Raw genomic sequence first — 23,462 nt, forward strand, 5'->3', positions numbered from 1 at the left:
GTAGGCCAGTAACACCACCGTACATCTAAAAGAGCCACGTGACGCTTTGAATATTCCCTCCCAGGTGGCCACTGGCCTGTATAAGGTAGGACTGTGGTGGCCGTATGCTTTGTGCAAACTACATTCACATTTGATAAACTCAACAATTGCAGTCGTATGTTTTTTTTAGCTGCATGTAGAATATGTGTCCAGACTACAAGGACATTGGCAGGATAGCAAAGTAGACTTACAGAGAAATTGTACAGGTAGGTACAAGAAAAACACAAGAACAAACAGAAAATGCTTGGATGAATGATTACTTTGGCTACGTATGATCTCAGCCTTTGAAGCTATAATGGTCTCACTAAGGCTTTGGTTAGGCTATGTGCGCCTTCTAATAAAGACAGTTGAAGCTGGGAAGTTTATAGAGCATTTTGTCCTGCTATATTAATTTAGGATGGACAAACAACTTTCTGCATTTATGTTGATTACAACCAAAAATGTAAAAAAAAAAAAACCCAAAAAACAAAACTATTTAAATAAAATAGAAAATAAAATACAACAATAACAGCCACATAGGCAATGACAGCATGCCAAAATAATAATATAAATTATAAAACAAAATAATAAAAAAAAACCACATTTATTTCCTTTTTTTATTGCAAATATGTCTACAAAAACTAGGAATACAGATAGAGATATAACAAGTATGGTTAAGTAAGTTCAGTTGCAATGCAGAAGAAAGAAAAAAAAAACACATTCTGGTGCTTTGTGCCATATTTTGGATCAAAGTTTGTTCCCTTTTCTGAAGACTTACATTCACTAGAAAATACACAGAGCAAAAAACAGTCCAGTACCACCAAACTCTAACAAAATCTAATATTAGAACCCGTGGAAGCGCAATCGTGGCTTAACTCGTAAGTATTAATACATTTATAAACACAGAGACAGACCATTAACACATAGGGAGTGGAAACAAAAAGAACTTATAAAGAACAAAGAAAGAAAGGAAAACATAAAAATAAAAATAAAAACCAAAAGTTATACAAATAAATGTAAGTTTGAAACTTTCAATTGTACTTGACTAATGTGATACATAAATACAGACAGGACAAGACATATGATAAAGATGTAAAAATGCAAATGCGATTAAAGTTTGTTTTTAAACATTTTTTATGGTTTACAAAAAAAAGTGCTTAGCAACATTGCATCTGCAGCTTTCAGAGGAAAAGCTGTTATATTCTGATTCTTTGGAATTCATAAATGTTAATGGCAGCACACAGAGGAGGATCAGATAAAGACGGCAGAATCTATTTGGGTGCATTTTCATTTTTGAACTATAATGTAATCAACTAATACGCTTCAATATTCCTAATGAATCACAATCAGAGTTTTTCAAGAAATAACCTCTGAGGACATTGGGCAGGCCAAAGTGCGATCAGCTTTCTGTGCTCCATCTGCCAGAAAATGATTTTTTTTGTACCACTGCGCCTTAAAAACATGGTCCATGAATTCATTACCGTTTCTACACAAATGCATTGTCATTATTTAGTTGCCCAGCTATTTATTTATATTTCCTCTTGTTAACAAAGCTTTTGATTATGACCTTTAAGGTTATAATCAGAGTATATTTAAATGTGTGGGCAGAAATGTACTATATGCTGCATATAAAAAAATGTGTATATATTTTTTTTTCTTTCAAATATAAGAAATGACCCTCACAAGGCTCTTAGTTTCGCGAGGAGTGCCTCTACATCTGACTCTCCATTGGTGCCACAGCTGCTCACTGTGGGACTAAAGGAGGATGACTGGAAGGCTGGAGTTCCCGCGCTTCCTGTGCCAACCTCCATCTCTTTTTCGGTCGCTTTAACTCTCTCCAACACCCTCTCTCTGTCCGGCCCATAGCCGTGACCCGCCACGTTCCTGTAACCGCGGCCCGACTCTGAACCCACAGCAGCTTTGGCTCTGGCTGCAGATGGATGGCTCTCAGACTCATTATGGGCCTCCCGGGCAGAGGGAGCTTTCACCGCCGCTGAACTCGCATTTATATTCTGCCGAGAGCGAGACCTTTGTAAAGGTGCCTTGTTGTTTTCTGCGAGTGAAAAACAGAGACAAAGCAGTGAGCACAACTATGAGAATGAGGGAGAAGAGGGTGATGCGTGACTGACACGTTAAATGAATGGGAGCAAGGAGGTTAATCAGATTACAGATTAAATTACAAGCAAGCCACAGAGAAGCGGCAAAAGCAGGCGAGCGATGAGAAAATAGAAAGTCAGGCGATGCAGCGAAACACGAAATGATGAAATAAAAGAAGTTAGGAAGTAATAAAAACAGTTTAGTAAACAATTACGCATGCAAAACAAATTACATACATACACAAGAGGTCGCACTGCTAGTCTGTTAGAATCGACATACTCTCACTGATGAGACTGAAGTTTCTGCAGTACACTCTGGCACAAAGCCAGCTCAGCATGATGAAATGGATATGGCTGATCAACCACAACAGAAACTCAATAACATTGTATGTTGCCCTTTTTTCCAATCTCCTAGTCTCCCCCCCTTGCACGACACCCTCCCACCCAGCTTCACCTCCCCTGATTCTACCATCATCATCATCATCCATTCTCCTTCCTCTGCTCTTCATCTCGGCTCTCTGCTCCGGCACTTGTCCTCTTCATCTTTCTTATTCTTTAAAACACATTCCCAGGCAGACAGTGGAACAGAGCAACGCCCAGATGCCAAGATCAGACCTACGTTCTGAATTATAATCCCTCTGAGTAGATCTTAGACTTCATCATCAGTATGTGCGCGCTGGAAGGAGAGGGCAAATCCATATTCATGTGACCTTGAGTGTGAGGCTGAGAGGAGTGGCGCGAGGAAAGACACCGCCGCATTTAAAGTTTCCTGAGCCTGAAATGTCTGGCAAACAGGAGTCAAACACAGCAGAGCAGAACAGAGCGACCCGCTCTGTCAGCCAATCGGTAATGAGTTTGGAGCGTGGCCAGTCAGTCATGACAGTGTGTTTTATGGGCCGAGCTGACGAATGACAAGGAACGTCCCTGAACACAACCTCTGACAAATAAATAAGGATACAGGGAGGAAAGAGAGCAGACAAGAAGGAAGCGACTGCAATATTAAGGAAAGAAAGTCAACGTTGGCACTCGCGCACACACAAACACACGTTGTTACGTTCACAACAAACCTGTTAGGCAAACAAGAGGCAGTGGGTGACTTTAAAAGGAGGAACTGAGTAGAGTGTTTCGCGTTGCTTGCTGTGATTGAACATTTAACACAGCTGAAAATGCAAGTCTCCTCTCATTATCTGACCCTTTTTGCGCCATCTTCCTGTTGTAGCAGTCTAACTTGCAACAGATGACAATTATTTCCCACTGCTGATCCTTTTTGCTCCACAATTTCCCAATCATGTCCTGTTTCTCTGTCCTCCCCCTAAAAAGTGCATCAGCTACACCCACCCTGTCTGTTTCTCTCTACTTAGCGATGCCCCCCTCTTTAAAGGAAACGCTTGTTTCCCTTAAAAGCGCCGCTCACAGATTCAGAGCTGATGCTGGGAAAGTGATCAGTTCTGTAATAAACTATTTGCATTTTGATATCTTGTTTACACTTTAGCTTAATCTCAAATTGAGGCCGTTTCTGTCACGAAAAGCAACACGGATGGGATTATTATCACACGTCGAGTGTGACAAAATGTCAATCTTTGAATTTACATTCATTTTAACACGTATTAGCATTTAATTATTTTCAGCTCTGCATGTAGCCTAAATTACTTATGAAAACCACATACTGACTGGAGTACAGAATGCTGTTTCGATACATATACATTTACACTTCAAAAAGAAATGAAGAAACCCCACACTTGAATAAGACCTCTTATCCAAAAGTGCATTTCTCTTCTCCCTAACAGGGCCTTGGCCTTTAGTGGTGAACATGATCAAAGTGCTGGCAAGTTCAGTTTCTTCTCAGTCTGTCTGCCTGTGACACCTCGCTGCCCCTTCCTTTGAAGCCTCGCTAGCTTCTCAACATATGCCTTCATCTAAGCTGTAAAACATGTCTGAGAGATGTAAAATATGTCTCATCTTCCAGGTAGCACTCCTTTAACCAACAACTGACAAAGGCTGTACAGGAGAACTAGTCAAGCAGAATTTTAATCGAAATCGCTGCTCTGGATCGTCAAGGAATTCAAAGACAAAACTGTCGTCTTTTATTGAACACATGCCTGTGATGGTAGAGGTGTGAATTTATCCTTCTCACACCATCAAATATGGATTAGCTGCGTGATGTGCAATTAGATATAAAAGATGGTTAGTGTACTTTAGTACGCAACATACTCAGGATAAATCCCACATCATTATGACAGGTCTCGGACTGAACTTTGGTGCCAAGTGACACTGATCTAAGTGATATTACTGCGATACATGATTAGACTCTGATCTGCTGACTCAGGATTCACTACAGGCTTCATAAAGCTTTTTCCACCCCGATCACATACGAGGACACACTTTGATAAAAATGCTTCTGTTACTTCAACACAGTTACATCCACGTCGGTACATTGTTACAGCAAACCATGCAAACCTCCCCAGAAATGTAAATACACATCACCATCACTGCAGCCTGCACAGGAATAAATACCTCATCAGCTTTTGCGACCTATGCATGCTGTGTCGTAGGCTCTATGTTAATATTATAATTCTGGTGTTAGTATTTCTGAGCTATGCACTTTTTCCTAAATCTTGGCCACTGGGCATTTTTTTAGGGTAGAACAGTAGAGAAGTAGGGAGAGAGCAGTGAGGAATGGCACTGAGAAAATGGTCCAGTGCAGACTCGAACACAGGCCCGCTCAACCTTTCAGCGCCCGCTCACCTGCTACTGGACATTATTCACCTCAGTTTTAAAATGCAGCTCTTCGAACACTAAATGGTTACATGTCCTTGTAAGCAAAAAGCTTCTTTCTTCAGTTATTGTCTTCAACCAGGAGCCATTGCAAGCCAGCAGCATTTTTACTGTGTGGTTTTTGTGAAATAATAAGCTGGTGAATGCCACTTTTAAGCTAAAAAGTGAAACGGAGTGTTGTCTGGTACTTACACAGAGCTTTTCTATTTCTGCTAAGCACTTTCTTCTGTAATGACTGAATTGTGAAGCCACGGTGGCGGTTTCCAACACCTTTGACGTCACTGATGGAGGCAGAACATATTGAACCAATGTTTGAACTTGGGTTTTGGCCTGTGTATTGATAGAGCACCAATACAGCAGCCCATACTTAGAAGTTCATCTTCACACCTTAATGTCAAACTACTTCGTTAGAAAGCTTTCACAGTGAAATATAATAAAAGAGCAGGAGAGGTATTCTTTTCTTCCACTGGCAAACGGCAACACAAAAGAAAGCACATTTCTTCATGAAAGCTCATTTGCGGCGTTTATGTTCGGTGCTGATGCAGGTAAACATTTATTCACTTCTTTCCTGCTTCTGGATTGTCGACATTTGAAAAAGAAGGTAGGAGCAACACTGAGGCTTCTGAGACAGAAAGTGCTCACCTGTCTTTCACTTTTTCGCACTGTTAAAGCTAAACTGACACCATTGTAGTAATAAACTCATCAACATCAAGAGGTGTTAAGAGATTGGAGCAAAACTGAACATTTGAGAAAGCCTAAAGAGTGGTATTTTCCAGGGAGTCAACCATAAACACAGCACTAAACCAGCAGTCTATCACAGTCCTCAGTCCGACGCCGTCCTTTAGTCTGCTTGAAGGCAGAACGGAGAAGAAAAACTGTTCAAAAATGACAATAAAAGAGCTGGCAGACTGAGTGTGTTGTGCCTTTTCGCTCTCAGCTTTGCTGTAAAATGTGTCTTTAAACTGCGAGTCTCAGAGCCCAAAGCCTTTTTTCCCCAGCTACTGACACTGGTTCTGTTTCAGCATAAGACAAGCAAAATCTCAAACGAAACAGACTAATCGCTGCTCTGAATCGTTTGAAAATATCACTGGGAATTTCAAGATGGAACCATGGTGGTTTATTACATGTCTGATAGGATGGCATTTTGTAGAAATGTAAAAGGCCCCGTCCAATAGAGAAAACAGAGATTTTTTTTTCCTCCATCTGCAAATAGCTGCAGAGAGGAATTCACATTTTTCTCTTGTCAGATCATTTGGTCCATTTGCATTTGCCACTTCAAATACAGATGCAGATGAGCCTTTCCTCTCATCTCTTACCCCCTCCCTGTCTCTCCACTCTTATGAAGTTTGCTGTATTTGATCACTTTAAGAAGAGAGCAGTCATGCAGACTTAGAAAAATACAGATAGTGAAGTGACTTTTTCTCTCCACGGAGTGACTGACACAACAAGTTAAAGTTAGCAAGATCAAATACACACTTCTTTACCCGTCATAAATCAAAACATGGCTTGATGGCTTGTTTTTTGTTTTTTTTTCACCCTTTCCATTTAAATCTAAATCTTTGCATTTGGGGCCACTTTATGGCTTATGACTTTGGCTACATAATCAAACAAAAGCACATTTTGTATAAACACTACTAATAATTTGTCATTGTTGATTTTAATTTTTATACATGCTTGTGATTGTCTAACATTATTGGCTAGGCTCACATCTTTTGTGTGTACTCCTTTTACATTGCCATTGGTTCCTCTTGCTGACCTGTAGTTGCCTAATATGTTGGTGTATTTACTGTGTTTTCCACTGCTATTGTACTCTGGTTACTTTCCACCTCCGTGTCAACAAGAAATCTCTGATCTTTTTTGCATTGCTGAAGCAACAGACCGTCTGTGTCCTGTTTACACTGGTCATGTAATGCAAGTTTACTTGAAGATTATTTCTGAATGTTTGCTAAAATGCTCATCTATATCCAAACAAATTTAGCTTTAAAATAAAAACATTTGAATATGTGGATATATAGCCTCAGTGTCGTAAGAGCAGCCACAATGAACTGAAAGTGACCAGTTCTGTTTTATCTATAGAAAATTTCCATCGAAGAGATGAGAGACAAAAGCAGAATTAGGCATATCACTTGGAAATCAAATGGTTAAAATGCACTGGTGGCTTTACTTTAAGTCCTACAATGAAACATGACTGACTTTTGTGTTGCAGATTCTTTGTACAGTACAGCAGAGTATAGTCTAGGACAGGGTAGTGTAGTATATAGTTGGTGTCCATGTAGCCAGCCCATCCGCCCAGCATTTTATGGCTGAGGGGTTAAAACATCAGATTTTTTGAGCAGTTATAAATTATCTCCTCAACAGCAGTGAGATCAGTTTGTCACTGTTATTGTAGCCAAGTTTTGTTGTCATGTATTTATAACAACATAAGAACAGAAATCATCTCAGTGTGTCAAAATGTTTCTTAGAACAATATTTCTTCATTCAGAACAGAGACAGATACTCAATTTTTCAGTTTCTGTATAGAGTCTAGTTATACTAGGATGTGAGATTACTGTGTCAGAACATGATAAAAACTATTAGAAACTAAATCTAGGGCTGGGCCATATTATACCATTCACAGTAATACCGGTATAATGTTAGGCAACGATAGGAAAATGAAATATCGCGGTAGAATATGAGCAAAACGTGCATGCGCAGTGCCTTTGTTTTCATACACACATGGCCGATTGTTGAGTGAAACAGATGAACCAGAATTGGTTTGTAAAAATGGTGCAACTTCAGTGATGTGGAACTGGTTTGGTGTTTGTCCGTCAGATACACGACAAAGCACATTTTTTTGCAGAACATGCAAGCGGCCGTCGTTATTGTCGTATTTGTCGGACTAAGATGCTCTTAAATCTGGGAGTAATCTGGGTCCTAAACCCCCCTCTTCAGGTCAAACGAACACTGCACTGAGAGTTAAAAACTGTCTAAATTCTTTCATCTTTAATAAAACGATCAGCATTGCTGCTTTACCAGGTGTAACTATGAAGTTTAACTTCCAGGCATCCATGAAAACAAAATTTATTACATTTAACAGAGATAGAAGTTAGCAAGAAGCTAGCGGAAGTTAGCTCGCTAGTTTCGCTAGTTACCTAAGCATGATATTGAATGTTCTGACTGAGAGATTTCTGAAAAAATTCAAACGTACAGCTCTGCTATCACTTCCAACACAAATGAAGACAGGAAACTAAACAGCAGTGACGTTTGTAGGGTTACTGAAGTTGGGCTACCTGGTATACAATGATGTGCTACGTGATCGCTAGCGACACAGCTATGTTAGCATAACATAAACAGTGAGGCTGGAGGACGAACACTAACACTTTTCCACTTATAAAAGTTAACGTTAAGGTTCCTGATAGTTAGAGACAACTGCAATCACATGGCAGGATGTTGTAAACGGACCAAACTTCAGTCAGGAGAACAACTGAGATAATCCATCCACAATACAAGGTTAGTCATTAATATACTGCAACAACATGGGAATAGAGCAGCTGCCAGAGAATTCAACATTAATGAATCAAAGGTACAGAAGTGGAGGAAGCAAGAAGAATGAGTTTAATAAAGTTTGATTTATCTGACTGCTTTGTTTCGCTTAATGTGCCTTATAATCCCGTGCACCTTATGGTCCGAAAAATACGTACTGCACACTGCAGTTTAATGTTGCAAAGCACCTCTTTTTAACTTCAGTGGACATGGTTATGCTCAGGATATGTCAGCCCATTTCTTGTTTAAGTGAAAATAAATAGAAGGTTGTCTTTTTGCGCTAGTAATGTTGTGGAGTTGTATTTTGTCTCGCATCAATTATATCATCAGTTATATCGTTATCGCAAATTTTCAAATATATATCGTGATAAATATTTTTGGCCATATCGCCCTGCTCTAACTAAATCCTTATCATTTATGCCATCTGAATTAAAAATAATAATAAAAAATACCGGTAGTCGCCAGTGCTGCCTCTCAGTTTCCTAAAAGTAGGATCTTTAGGTAGCAGAAGTCACTTGGAAACACAATTTTAAGAACACATAATTACCAATTCACTAACATAACTTAACCCACCCTCCTGCTTATTTTATATCTTTTGCCAGGTGTTCAAGAGTTTAACTATACTGTTAACTGTAACTGACATATTTACTTGTGCATGCAAGAGCTTAAAAATAGGTCCTTCCGACCCCATCAGGAAATGAGTGTGACTTTTGTTTTGTTTTGTTTTTTACTAGGCCTAAAAGGGAAAAAAGCCTTGCTTTCTTTGGTCCTGTGAGTTTTAGACCTACCAGTCAATTAAAAACAGTTTTCAATTGCCTGTCTGCCTCTGAAACAACTATGTCATCTGAAGCATTATCAAGCCTTAATGTATAAATGCTATCTAAATCACAATGTATTTGTACCAGAATTGTCATGACAGCATAGATAATCAAACAATGATTTTACATAATTACCTGTTACTTATGAAAGCTCTATTTCAATACACTTCTTATTTGTAATTTGAAGACCAAAAAATAATTATACACTTAAGTCTATGTACCATGGGAGTCAGTCCTTTGAACCTTATCATCATTTTGACTGCAGTAATACTGGCATAATATTCCCGCCTGTGTTTACACAGAAAGCAAAACACTGTAAATGAAACAAAGCGTGGAAAATCTTTTAACATTTCTGCTATCAAATTCTGTCCCGGCATGAAACTCGATACAATTACAACATTTGCATTCTTTCGCAAATGTAGCTGGGTAATTATGTCATTGGCATCAATGAGCCACTGTCAATATGTGACATATTGAAAATGATAAGCTAAATAACATAATGTTCTGCCAGGTGTGTCGTAAGTTTCCCTCGACAAGCGCCTTTGTTACTGGGACCAGTAATTTTAAGAAAGACCCCCATCAGAATCCATGAGAATTGCAAGAAATGCATTATTGCTCAGTCTGCAGTATCTTTCCCAGAACAAACACCAATTGCAAAAAACCTACTAAAAATAAACCAAGAACAAACAAGAAGTCCTGAAAAAGCTGTTTAGAACAGCATACTATGTTGCAAAAAGTGAACTACCATTGCAAAGACTGCTAAATTTTGCCAAACTTCAAAAAGCAAATGTCCTAGATCTTGGTTCCACTTACCTCTTACCCATGATTTCAGTGGAAATTTCAAATTCAGGATCTGACACAGACTGATTCATGTTCTACACAGTTCTTACAAGTTCATAGAAATTTCTGTTCAATTAGAACCAAATGTTTGAGTTGATGATTGTAATTTTTATACAGTTGTTGTAATTTGTGCTTTAACTATTTTTTGATTGGTGTTTTGTTTCCTTTACAATATTATACATTGTAAAGGAAACAAAACATCAATCAAAAAATTGTCCTCTTTTTTAAATTTGCGCTACTTAAATTTATTTTGGGCTACCAAAAGAAAGAAGAGTGCCTGCCCGAAGGGCTACCAGGGATTTTGACATTTTGCGAGCCCTGTAAAGACTAGTTAGCCGTTAGCTGATTTGTTTGTGCAACTGTCAGTATGCTTCCTCTTTGCAAATATGATTCATTGTGGGAAAATTCCCTCCACTTGTAAGTCATTTTTAAATTGTTCTGTGTGGATTAACCAGTCATTCATGGTGGAACTGGTAACACTGAACAAAACTTGTGCAGAACTTTTCAGACATATTCAGTGTATATAACAGAAAGATGAGACTAGGTGTGTGTTTTTCTGCATCTCTGCCAGCAATCAGCACACTTGAGGTATAAAAGCAGAGTTGCTATGACTCATAGTACAAATAAAACAAATTCAGAAAAGCAAAACTGATTGAATGGAGGAAAAGGGGTGAAAAACCTTGCTCACAAAATAACCCTTCTTACTTCGTTCGTACTCTAATGGACAGTTGTACATTACCACTTAGGAACACAAATGGTATAAAAAGAAAGAAAAAAACCCTTACCATTTTATCTGTGAGGATGGGACTGTGCGCACTGTACTCTAGAAGGCTATGACTTTGCACATACACAATGAGATGTGCCAAGGAGAGCTACATTTAAGAGTCGTATGGTGAAACAAATGTGAGTCATGTGCCAAAGTCCCCCAGCCAGTCTTTTAAAGGGTAAAAGCAAGAAGACAGCTTGTTAGCTTGGGTGTATTAGGCTGACTCTAATTAAAGATCATTACTTGGCAAAGCACCAGTCACTGAAGGTTAGTCCCTTGTTTGTTTGTTGTAGTTAGCTGCACATGTGCAGACTGTACTGTCTAGCTTTTTCTGACACAGCAGACAGGATTAAAAATGAGGACAGGCAACAAGCAATGAGAGGAGAGTGAAAGGAGAACAAAAGTGGGAGAAATGAGATGATGAGGGAGAGGATGACAAGGTGGACAGACTAAACAGCCTCAAGACAGTGGTGTGATTTGGGGGCAATGACTGTAATTTGGACTAGACTCAAATAGAGCACAAAAACTGAGGGAGCTACGTGAAAGAAGAGAAAATAGAGGACATGCAGAGACGGGACTGTTGAAAGAGCACTATAACAGTCCCTATGGCTAATCCAAAAACCAGCACTGACATAGTTAACTGAGGCCTTTCCAGCTCTAACGCATATATAAATGTTTTCCTTTGTTAAGCATTGATTCTGCTCCCCTCTTTTTCTCCTCCTTCTCTCCCACATTCACAACCTCAAATATATTTGTTTAATTACAGAAAAACATGATTCAGTTCCACAGTTTTAGTGGAAATGAGACATAATTTGGAGGATAAATATGTGCCAGTATGTACTCGTGATACAATTTTATTTAATAATTTATCAATACATTTTTTTTGGCTGAGCCTACACTTCACTGAGGAGCTGCAGCCAAATAGTGCTTGTTATAATTTGTTTTTTTAAAAAAAATGTGGTTCGAGATCTGGTAGTAGGATTTATTATTTGAATTTAGTATAAATGAAACAATTAATGATTTAATAAAGATGAAATGATCAACAGACTAATTGATGAGTAAAAGAATTATTAGCTGCAGCCCCAGAGACATGTATTACATCTTACTAGGGCTGTCAGAAGCACATATTTTGATTTAGTGACAGTGATGATCAGTCCAAAAAGAAAACAGCATTGGCTCTTTATATAATTACCACTTTGATACATTTAATTTGTAAAGGCTCAAAGCTAATTTTAGAAAACATTATGCCCTTTCAATAGAGCTGGCACAAGTGGTGAGAGTTTACATTGTGTATAGTATCTGGGAGATAAAAAAACTGTCATTGTAGCGAAAATATTACTGATCAGTATGGGCGTCTATGGTCACAGTAAGCGGAGCCTGAATATCTGGCTCCAAAGAAAGAGAGGGGACAGTCCCTTGACATTTATAGGTCACCCTCTATGACCGCATTCTTGTAAGCATTTATTTATTTATTTATTTATTTTTAAACTGGACAGGCAGTGGGATTTGCACAACCATAGATGTGCACATAAGAGACAGACTCCTATGGAGATGTCAGCACATTTCCCCTGCAGTGCATAAACAAATATGACATATTGAAATCAAGACTACGAGACAAGTGAAGGAGGAGTTTGTAGCCGTGTAAAATCAGACAGGGTGATGCGGAGATGTGAAAGGGCTGTAGCTGAATGTCCCTGAAGTCCCCTGCCCCTCAGTGTGAACCTTCAGCCACTGTGAGCTGCAGCCAAGCATGGCATTACGTTAGCACGCCTTGGTGCATCTAACAGTGCCCCAAAAGTGAGCCCGGTTTCCTGCCACTAGTACGGCTAACCTACACACACTTTACTTGAGAAAAAAATATAACAAATAATACAGGGCCTCTCTTTGATCGATAGCTTCACTATCAAACGCAAGCAATATGACATTTTCAAAGCAGTCAATAACACTGTTGTCACTAATGTACTCATATCTGCCTTTTCAAAAAAACAAACAACAAAAACCAAAAAACAGCTTGATAGCCAATGCAAATCAGTGTAAACGCAAAAATATGGCCAATTAAAAGCCACATCCAATTTCGAACGCTGTGCAGTGAACAGCATTGTCAGAAAATGTGGTTTAACCCTATAGGTCACATTTTTGGGGGCTGCAAAACAAGCGGACTTCTTTTAAAAAGATGTCAGGCAATATTTGGATTTTTCCAAGATTTTGTGAACAACTGTCATGTAATTTTGTACTGCACATGACACAAGCCTACGAACAGCAGGACTCTGTAAAAATTGGTTACCTCGCTGAGAAGTTGGAGGTGTGAAGTATATCGCCTGCAGCTCTTCGTCTAAGAGGTCGCAGTGACTGTTCTTATAGTCCCGTGACGCTCTGCAATACTTCAAACTGATATGCTGCCTACAAAAATGCAGAAAATGTCCACTGTATTGTTTTGTAGATGCAGATGAATGTATGATAATGCTAAGTGCTACGTTCGGTAACAAAAACATATATATACAGCATTTGTTGTCATGATCTTGACATTTATTTAAATAGAAGTCAGAGATAGACATTTTAAATTAATGTTTATCAGTTTTAGAAATATCATCTTCCAGAAATATGAACTTATAAGATTTGCATGGGTAATTTACATCTTTGTAGGATGCAAAACAAGCCGTTTACTAAAGGCCATGATCAGCAATTTGCAATAAATGGGTAAAAAAAAAAAGCATACAATTATTCATAATATAAACAAATCTGTCCACCTGTATTATAAATAGAAATACACCTGGCAGATGGTTGTAGCAACCCGAGCTTTTACTCCTGCTTTACACTAATTATATCTACACGCAGGGTAATAGACTGCGAATGTTTCCTCATACAGGGACAGCATCACTTCCTGGGGCCTTGCTCTTCTCTCACTGCGTTTCCCACACAGCAAGAGAAAAGCAGACATCAGACACAAACACCGAAAGACAGTCTGACAGGCACACATCACTGCATAGAAGCAAACACAAGCGCACACATGCACAGTCCTTTTCCAATAAACACGGGCTATTTCACAGGTGTACGGACAGTGTACACTGCTGCATCTGGCATGAATTAAACATGCCTTGGTTTCAGGCTCAGCTACCTGTTGTTGTTGTTTGCGTGGTTACTGCTGGTAAATATCCCCAGCGGTCGTAGTCTTATGCATATGTATTTTCCCTCAGTGACTTCACACTAACTAAGGGTTTCTATCAGCCGCATTCTGCGGCAGTGTACACCTGTCACACTGGGGAAGGAAAATATTGATCCTTCACACATCCCCAGACACGAAGCTGAAACACACTTGCAAATGCATCCTTAGACTCAAAGACAGATAGAACTGCACTTTTCTGTTTGCTTTGAATCAATTGGTTATACAGAAAGTAAAATTACATTAAATCATTGACGGAGAAGAATTTTCCATCATAGGAAGAGCAAAAGTGACGGACTCCTTCTTGTTGTACACATTCCAGAGGATTATAGAGAACACAGCTGATCATTTGCGAAAGGCTTCTGTATCCATAAGACAGATTTGCAGAGAACACATATTCTGCTGTATTTTTTTCAGTGTCACAGAATGAGATATTAACAGCCATATTCAGATTCTTCACTACTGCCGGTGTGTGGACAACACAGACGTGTTGTTTTTCTTTTGTTAAAGTACATCTATTATGCTGTTCTTTATTTTCTATCATACATAAATTGTTATGGTGGTGGATAGTTACGTTGCCCAAGCAACATTTTCTATTCTAGTCTCCTCACACGTCATAGGAAAGGGATATCCTTTATATTCTCATCACAGGCACACAGCTCGGGCTGTCAGCACTGCAGCCCCACCCACCTGCTGTTTGCAAGGGGCAGCAAATAAGAAAGAGGCTGTTTTAAAGGAAGGGCGGTCCAAAGGGGAAACAAGCTAAAATGGTTGGTTTTGCACAGAAAATGAACTGAGGTGCTGCATCAAGGCCATGTACAAAGCAAATGGGAATTATTTAACACTATGAATCATACAAAGCTTTTTATAATTCACAGTAAATAGTTAAAAAAAAAAAAAAAAAAGGCCCTATATACAGGTGGTCATTTAACAACACTTCATCTGGGTAACATTATTCATTCACATCCATTATTCCAGCACAAGAGCTGATTAAATATTTCAACCTCCAACAGAGGACTTCCATTCTTCGTCTCTTTTGTATTCAACTAAGGTGTTTCTTTTTTGCCATTGTTTCTTACTGCCAGCTGAAGAGTTGTGTTTAACACTCAGGCTGACTCTGACAGCTCTCAATATGCAGGGCCAGTCCTGCCAAACAGACTTATGAATTCCAAACAGCCTGGAGTCATGCTCCATATTTCATTGAAGTTGAATATTTAAAAAGATCAACCCACTCAAAACCCTATAAAACCTATCGTTCTGGGGCCTTGTGTCCTAAAAATAAAATCGCATCTGCCATATCGCATTACAGACAGCCACATCAGCCTCCATCTCTTAACCATTTCCATCTCTGTGTTCCTCCCTCTCTCTCTGACAAAACCCATCTGGTAACCAGCCTGTCTCCATCAACACAGGTTTCGGTCTTTCAAACAACTGTACACTTCTTCCCTCCTCCTTTATCTCATTCGCTTCCCTTTTCTTCCTTGCTGTCTAGAAATCACATTTTTGTTTCTTTGTTGGCGCTGCAACTCTCACCCCTCAACTGTCCTTCAACCTCATCTCTTCTTAGAGAATCACATAGACCACCAAGCAGGACAAAAAATGTTCTCCGTGTCCTTCCTACTGCAATGGAACTGGTTTGTTACTTCAAAAAGTGAACAAAAACATGACATTTGTCAAAACGCAGCAAAATTAGCTGAGAGACACTGCGATAGAGCTTGTCTGACAGCACAGCTTCACACAGATCAAGGTGGTCCAGACTGTAACTAATGGGGAAAAATCAACAACTCAAATTATGAGAAAAGTGTAATGTGTTTCACTCCCACAACGCCCATAGCAGCCCTATATTTGCTTTGTCTGGCTGTAAAACAAAGATAACATATTTAAGCGTTAATTTATCTTGAGATTTGATATAATGTCATGAGCATAATGCACCATAACATTCATCTGCCTCACGGCTGTGGTCAGCAAACAGAACATAACATGTTAATATCAGAGTGCTTAGCGCAAATGTCACCAGTGATTGATTAAACATGGTCAAACTAAACCAAATACAAGGAGCTGCATGACTTACACTGACTGACGTCAAGTCTATTATGTTCTTCAGTCATTAGTCTTGTTAGATTTCCACCCTTCAAACAGTAATTTCACTTTGGTGTCCAAAAACAAAACCGCCCAGCTGTGGTAGGGCAAAAGGCAAAGCACACGCTGGAAATGCCTCTACAGACAGACAACCGCACAGTCTCATGCACATCCAATTTAGCTTCACCAGTTAACCTAATTGTGCATGTCTTTGCACTGTGGGAAGCTAGACTAGTCGGATAGAAGCACATGCCACATAGAAAGGCCCCAGCTGGCCAGACGGTTCAAACCTGGAACCATCTTGCTGTGAGGAGACGGTGCTAACCACTGCACCGCTGTGCTGCACCGCCATCTGATTCCCCCCCGAAAAAACAAAACAAAACACACAGACAAAAAAAAATGTACAACATTTACAGAGAAAAGCAAAAAGTACCCTTAAATTTGTTACACATTTCCAAGCTCAAAAGAGAGTAAGAGGCAGTGCTGTTGTTGTTATTAATGTTATTTAAAAAAATTATTGTGGGGAAAAAAAGCTATGATGAGCAGAGTAAAGCATCCAATGTAAGTGTTGCATGATGATTGAAAATTAATTTCAAAGGAACCGATGACAACAGTTCCAAGAGCTCTACAAATACAGTGCACACTACAGAGATTTTTGTATCTACTTACTGAATTTTTACAATATGCTAATTTTATGCTTCCACTTGATTTCAGATATAATCTTTGATGAATAAACATGACACACACATGCAAAAGCCTGTGGGCAGAAGCATGTGCATGCATCCACCCACCAGTTGGCAGGGAACAAATTAGATCATATCAACCCATACCAGAACCAAAATTAAAAGAAAAACAAAAAGGCAACGCTCAAAGCAGAGACGCTGCAAAAAAATAAAATAAAAATGGGATGTTGGTGACATGAAATGCTATTAATATAAACCTGTTAAATTTCTACACTGGGTGTTGACGTTGATTCAAATAAATCAATCAATTAATGACTAGCCAGCTCTATATAAGATGTGTTACATCAAGTGGAGGGAGAAGAAAAAAAAAAAGGGGGGGGGGGGGGGGGGGGGGAGCTTTATTGTTACTGTACCCTGGACAAACAGACAGACAAAGTCATGCAGTGTCTTAGCATCATGGTGAGTGGAAATTCTAAAGTGTTATGTCTGTGTATAAGCATTGGCCTGTCTCTCACTTTTCAGAAGCTTTATTCTCTGACTCATCAGTAAAAAAGGAAAACAAAATTCGCATGGCGGCCCCATCGCCATGGGGTAATGTTGCTACGCTCTCCTGCAACCACTGGAGCTCGCTGACATATCAATGCAATTAGAGTCACGGCCGTGTCCCAGTGAAGGTCAGCTAGCACTACTCAGACTACCACACACTGAGAGAAACGCAGAGACAGCATGAGAGTGAGGAAGGCAGTCTGAGGAGAGGAAACAAATTAAGTGACAGGGCAGCATGGCTGGGTTTAACTCAGCCTCTGTCCAGGGGCCTCTTCCTCTAACTCTCACACTGGCCTGGCAATTAAAAATACATGCATCAGTAGTCCACGAAACCCTCTGAAGAACATAATCATACATTTACACAAGCCATGCACATGCAAATAGGGAAAGCCAGTCTCCGCAATGTGTGCAGCGAAATGCATTCCACTTCATATTCCCTATGCATTTAGAACTGATGGCCAACCAGCTCTGTTGAATTCAATGAACCTCTAATCAATGCAGCACACAAATGATTCACTCAAATAGAAGGTTGTGCACTCATGGCTCAGGGGCACACGTCAAACCCAATCACCTCGAAAGGTATGGATCTGTCTAAAGAAAACTGTAGTTCATCACACTCCCAGTCCTCGGCAAGACAGACATCAGTAAGCCAAGGACAGTGGTGTTGATGAGATTGGCCCATATTGATTTTAATCCAGAGGACTTCTGTGCTTTTCAAATGAAGAAACATATTTAAACCAAAAGTCTCATTTCATTGCTAGCTGTCAGCAAACACCCAGGTTTCCTGTAGCAGTGACCTCAATATATGCACATGCACATATATGTAAGAAATAAATCATTAACTCAACTTCCAAGCGTGCACAAAAATCCTATCACTCTTACAGCACATCTGTTTAATATCTGTGCATGTACTGATGGTTTGGCAAGAAAGCATCCTTAGCAGATCTGGCCTCAGGGACAAGTGCAGCACTTTAAGTGTGTCATCCATCTTATTCCTTCTGAAAGCTCCCATGGGGGCCATAGCAATCTATGCTCCCCTCAGACATGTTCTGTGTCTCGACAGTCTGTAGAGGCTGCAGCAGTGTGGACAATAGAATGGGTTAATCTTGTAAATAGTCTGCTAAGGAACATTGCCAAGCAGGTTATGACATGGTTAAAGCATAGCCAATATGCAAGAGAGGCTTGAAATGAAATTGTGCACACAAAAAAGCATCACAAAAGGCCGTCCTAACAAATTATCCGACCTGGACACGTATACATTTTTTTTCTCGTTCAATGCTCAAGTTATCCTTGACCTACAAAAACACATGGAGCAGATGAGAAACACGAGCCGTTTGTTGCCAGGTTATACATGGTAATGGTTAAAATCCACTTTTGCATCTTTCCCATATTTCTCTCTCTCTCACACACACACACACACACACACGTATATACACACACACACACACATACGTATATATACACATATACATACATATACACATACATACACACACACACACGCACACACACACATACATGTATATCTGCGTGTTGTGTCTGTGTGTGTATACTTACATATATATATATATATGTAAGTATTTATAAACCTTGAAAGAAGTAAAAAGGAAACGCATGTGTGTGTTCACACACACACACACACACACACACACACACACACACACACACACACACTCAGAGGGTGTCACAATTCACCAAGTGAGATCGATGTGCTGGGCTTAATGTCTAAGATGCAGCTGCATCGATTCAAACTGGTTGAATCACGGCAAAGCTGGGAGGGAATCACAGCTGAATCGATGCAAGTATTTCTGTATCAGAAAGGCCTGATATGACAAGCATATCTTTTTTAAAGCAGCTAATCATGTCTGTTATTCTTTGTGTGTCACTCTCTTGCCGGTCTTGTCAGTTCAGTGAAGTTCAGTTCATTACCAGGCTTTGCTTAAAAAAAAAAAAAAAAAAAAAAAGGGCTACACTGACCTATATTATTTTGTCAGGTGGTATGGTGAAGCACAATGCTAACAACAATGCAGAATGATTATTTATGATAAGGTTGTAAAATGTAATTAGCAATGACTTAATGCACAGCATTTTAGGAATTATTCACTTACAGTTAGATAGGCTGTGAATGAGGATGATGATGGATAAAAGAATGTCATTGATTTCAAAATAATGGCATAATTACAATTAACACCTTAGATTTTGCATTTTCCTTCACAACGTACTCTTACATACAAGTTAAATCAGGTTTAGTCATGAGTTTTGCCTTCTTTTTTTTTTGGTTTTGCATTACATTAATGTCAGAACATGACATGCACACCTGGATTTTAAACCTGCACAGTTGTGTTATTTATTCAACACAGTCAGATGTACAAAACAACTACTAGATGTCTGTTTGTTTTCTTTAATCAGCCAATGAATAGAACAATGGCTCAGTGTGACACTTCAGAGCATGTGCCTGCAGCACAATCCTTGTTGTAATTATCACAACATCCATCAGCAAACACACACAAGACAAACACAGGAATAAAGAAGAAATCGAGGGGGGAAACAAACAGTAAATAACTTCTGAAAGCACCATGACAGCATGTAACACCCTCTGCCTGGGTACAATCAGGGAAGCTTTGGTGCTGTTGTCTGTTGCTAGCACTGATCAGACAGGAGATATAAAACAGGGGGAGAGAGCAGGGATATCTAGCCATATTTGTGCCTGACTGCTTTAGAAAGTTGGCTACTTCCGGGTATAACAGACTCATTATTATTTAAGAGAGAGAAATAGTCAAGCCAAACATGGACCTCTATACACCCGCTGAACGAGATCAAAAACACACGAAATGCATGTATTTCAGTGTGATGAGAAATGTGTTTTGTATAAACAGAGGGACAAACAAATAATGAGTAGTGCAACTGGAATATGAGGGTACAGGACAGAGGCGTAAAGGAAGGTATTTATTACTGAAACTCCAGCCCTGTCTGACAGTGTAGCCTTGGTTTTTTATTTTTTTTATTTTTAGAACATGCCACATTAGCAAATGGAACATCAGACCCCAGCAAAAGCAATTATGCAAAAATCCAGAGGATTCAACGGCTACATGTCTGCTTTCAGATGAGCACAGAGAATGTATTCCATGTCCTACAATAACAAGCAACAGGCGCCAGAAAAGGAAAATGCAGTGGGTGTAAATGTGACCAGTCCTGAACATTTTTCATATTAAATTACACCGGTCCTAATACATATTTACTAGTATCCAAAGATAGGCTATCAAAAGAGAAATTAAAAATAATTATTAGCGACCTTTAACCGCATTGTGTTGGTTTTGTGTGACAGAAATTATCAATTTCAGCAGAGAAAACACAGTTGAGATGACTTAATCAAAGTCTGAAGGAAAGTCTCTATCTTCTATTTCCCCAACTAACACGAGCCAGCAAAGCAATAACATTGATTGTGCACCTGTGAAAACACAGTCTTTATTTCAGCAAGTCTTTTTGTCTGTAGGTTAACTGACATGAACCAATCCATTCTCTGACACCAGCAGACACCACTCATTACAGTGATCCAGAAAACTGATCTTCTGATGGAAACATTCTTGCAATCAATGGCGCCTCCCACACATTCGAAAGCAGGAAACAGAAGATAAGGCTTACAAGGGTTAAAGTAATAGAGAAATACCACGGAAAGAGAGATAGAGTGACAGAGACCGAGAGACAGTATACTAGGTAATGGAAAAGAGAACAAAGTAAGCAAAGATTGCACTGAAATCTGGCTTATAATACATCCATGGTTACAATTACAGCAGTCACTTCAGTAATGCTGCCCTCTAACTCTGTCCGTGCACAAATCAGATTTTGTTTGCACTGATTTCATATCTGCCAAACCACTTGGCGAGGAGGGCAAGCTTACATTGTTATTGGAATTGCTTGAGTCTGGACATAATCAGACATCTCTAAATCCAGAAGGACGATAACAGGAGAAGAACCAGCTTACATATCCGGTAAGATCCGAGGGTATTATCCTGTTGTACAGCATGCACAAATTCAGCACTGGTTTGCAAAAATAATCTTGTTCAGATACAGATGGATGATGATGGCATGCATTAGAGATGGGTTTTGCTTGAGCTAATTATCATGCAAATAATCAGGCCAAATTAAACATGTTTAATAAGAAAGTCTTTAAGAGAAACCTGAATTAATGGGATCTGTTACCAAAATCTAATTAAAAATCCCACTTACGCTAATAACTAAAAATACGGCCTTGGAAAATACACTTTTAACTGCATACTGTGTGGCTCAATTCATGCGTACACCCTTTAAATCTTTGTTGTTTATTTAATATACATCTTCAATAAAGATCAACAAACAGTTTATGTAGATATTTAATGACTGGACATCTAACAACGTAATGCAAGTATGCACACTTGTATTTTAATTTCATGGCAGCTGCAGATTTTTAATGTGGCACAAATTTGTTAAAAGCTCAAATCTCCTACCCTTAGTGTTTTTGGATGATCCTACTTACTTTATGAGGACAAACCAGACAACCAGATCCGTTTTTAAGCCTTGAATATTTTTAATGTCTTTAAAACCACAATGTGAGCGAGGATGGGTCTGCAGAGATGTGCAATGATGAATTTAATTCATTAGTATTTAAGACAATTACTCTCATTAACACTTATGTTAGACTAGTTTGCACTGAGATGGAATGCTTTAATTAAGCAAAGCACAGGTAGTTAAATTATGTGTAGCTACAAAGTTTGAAAGCGAGCCGAAACATGGCTGTCGATCAAACACTGAACTATTCATTATTTAAATTTTATATACTTGTGTTCCTGTGCACTGACAAGCATTTGCAGCTCAAAAGCTTTAAATGTAATTTAAATGCCTTTTCCTATAGAAATACCACTAATGAAATTATATTGAATTGAATCGCTAAAAAGGAGTACGGTACTAGAACTGTGACTCTTTAAAAAGTAGGGTTTAATTTAAGCAGTCAAATTCATGTTTGAATGACACCAAAACGACAGAAAGAAATTACATATTTAAGAAATGATGTTTCTGAAAACAGACCATCTCTCAAATGATAGGATTAACTACAAATATCCGTTTTGTTTGTTGTCCTGAAAGAAATTGGGTTGTAATAATCAAGGGCTACACAGAATACTCAGCTGAGTTACATATACAGGCGCGCGTGCGCACACACCCTTATAAACAGGTATACATGAAACAGAACCAGTGCAATCAACACAGACACCCTCTGGCACATGCTGCTGTGTGGTGCTGGTTGGTGGCTACTAATGGTTCATTGCCACAGGTGGGTGGAGGAGAAGAAAGAGAGAGATGATCTTTGTAGAGCTCATGTTTTCTGCTCAGCATGCACACAGTCACTGCTGTGAATAGGGGGAAAAAAGTGGAAATCTAGAAATTAGAAAAAGAAAGCCAAAGGAAAAATGACAGCCTGAAAAAGTCACATTTTTCACTTCTTCTCATGGGAAGATGAGTGCAGCTTATGCCATTTAATACCACTTTTTTCTCCATGCATGCATAAGCGAACTTCCTACAGTATAAATATACATCTTTTCTGTTCATCACATGAACATGAACAAGAGAACTAGACACAGCTCTAGCTCATGAATCTTTTACGTTCAACTACCTGGATATCATTATAAGCTGATTAGATGACCTGTTTGATACAGCTGTACGGATGCAGTATTGCAGTGGTAAAATGTCTCCAAGACACAGACAAGCATACACAGATAGACATCGTGCTAATGTCTCCTCCTCTGTGGCCCTTTTTTCCCTCTTTTTTTCCCAAAATGCTGGTGGCATTTCATGCAGGAAGACTGTGACGAATCTTGACAGTATCTCCCTAGTTGCTGCTCCTCCTCCCTCAGCCACTATCTGTCATGCGGGAGGTGTTTGAGTGGCAAATATGGGGAAAAATAATACATATATATACTTTTGGTGTGAGGGCATTTGATTTTGTATTAACCGAGAAGAAAAAATATGAGGTCTTTTTCTTTTGTCTGCATAACTACAGATGTGTAAATTTAAAGTACAATTATTATCAGTATTTAAGAGAGAAACATGAGGATGGGAAAAGGGTTTGAGAGAATGATGGAGGCAGATGAGTGGGAGAGAATGGGAAGTGAAAAGTGCACAGTCTGA

At 39.1% G+C, this 23,462-nt stretch overlaps 1 protein-coding gene across 3 annotated transcripts in view; it reads right to left on the reverse strand.

Annotated features, from left to right (window-relative positions):
- Positions 1 to 621: 621 nt before the first annotated feature.
- The window catches only part of LOC101487988 (protein diaphanous homolog 3), a 162,469-nt gene continuing 139,628 nt past the window's right edge, over positions 622 to 23,462 (reverse strand). For all 3 annotated transcript variants that reach the window (XM_076883864.1, XM_076883861.1, XM_076883869.1), the window contains one exon: positions 622 to 2,071. In XM_076883864.1, the coding sequence (XP_076739979.1) occupies positions 1,698 to 2,071 (374 nt within the window). In that variant the 3' untranslated portion in view covers positions 622 to 1,697. The remainder of the gene's footprint in view (positions 2,072 to 23,462) is intronic.

This window comes from Maylandia zebra, linkage group LG1, assembly GCF_041146795.1.
Source record: "Maylandia zebra isolate NMK-2024a linkage group LG1, Mzebra_GT3a, whole genome shotgun sequence".
Classification (NCBI taxonomy): domain Eukaryota; kingdom Metazoa; phylum Chordata; class Actinopteri; order Cichliformes; family Cichlidae; genus Maylandia; species Maylandia zebra.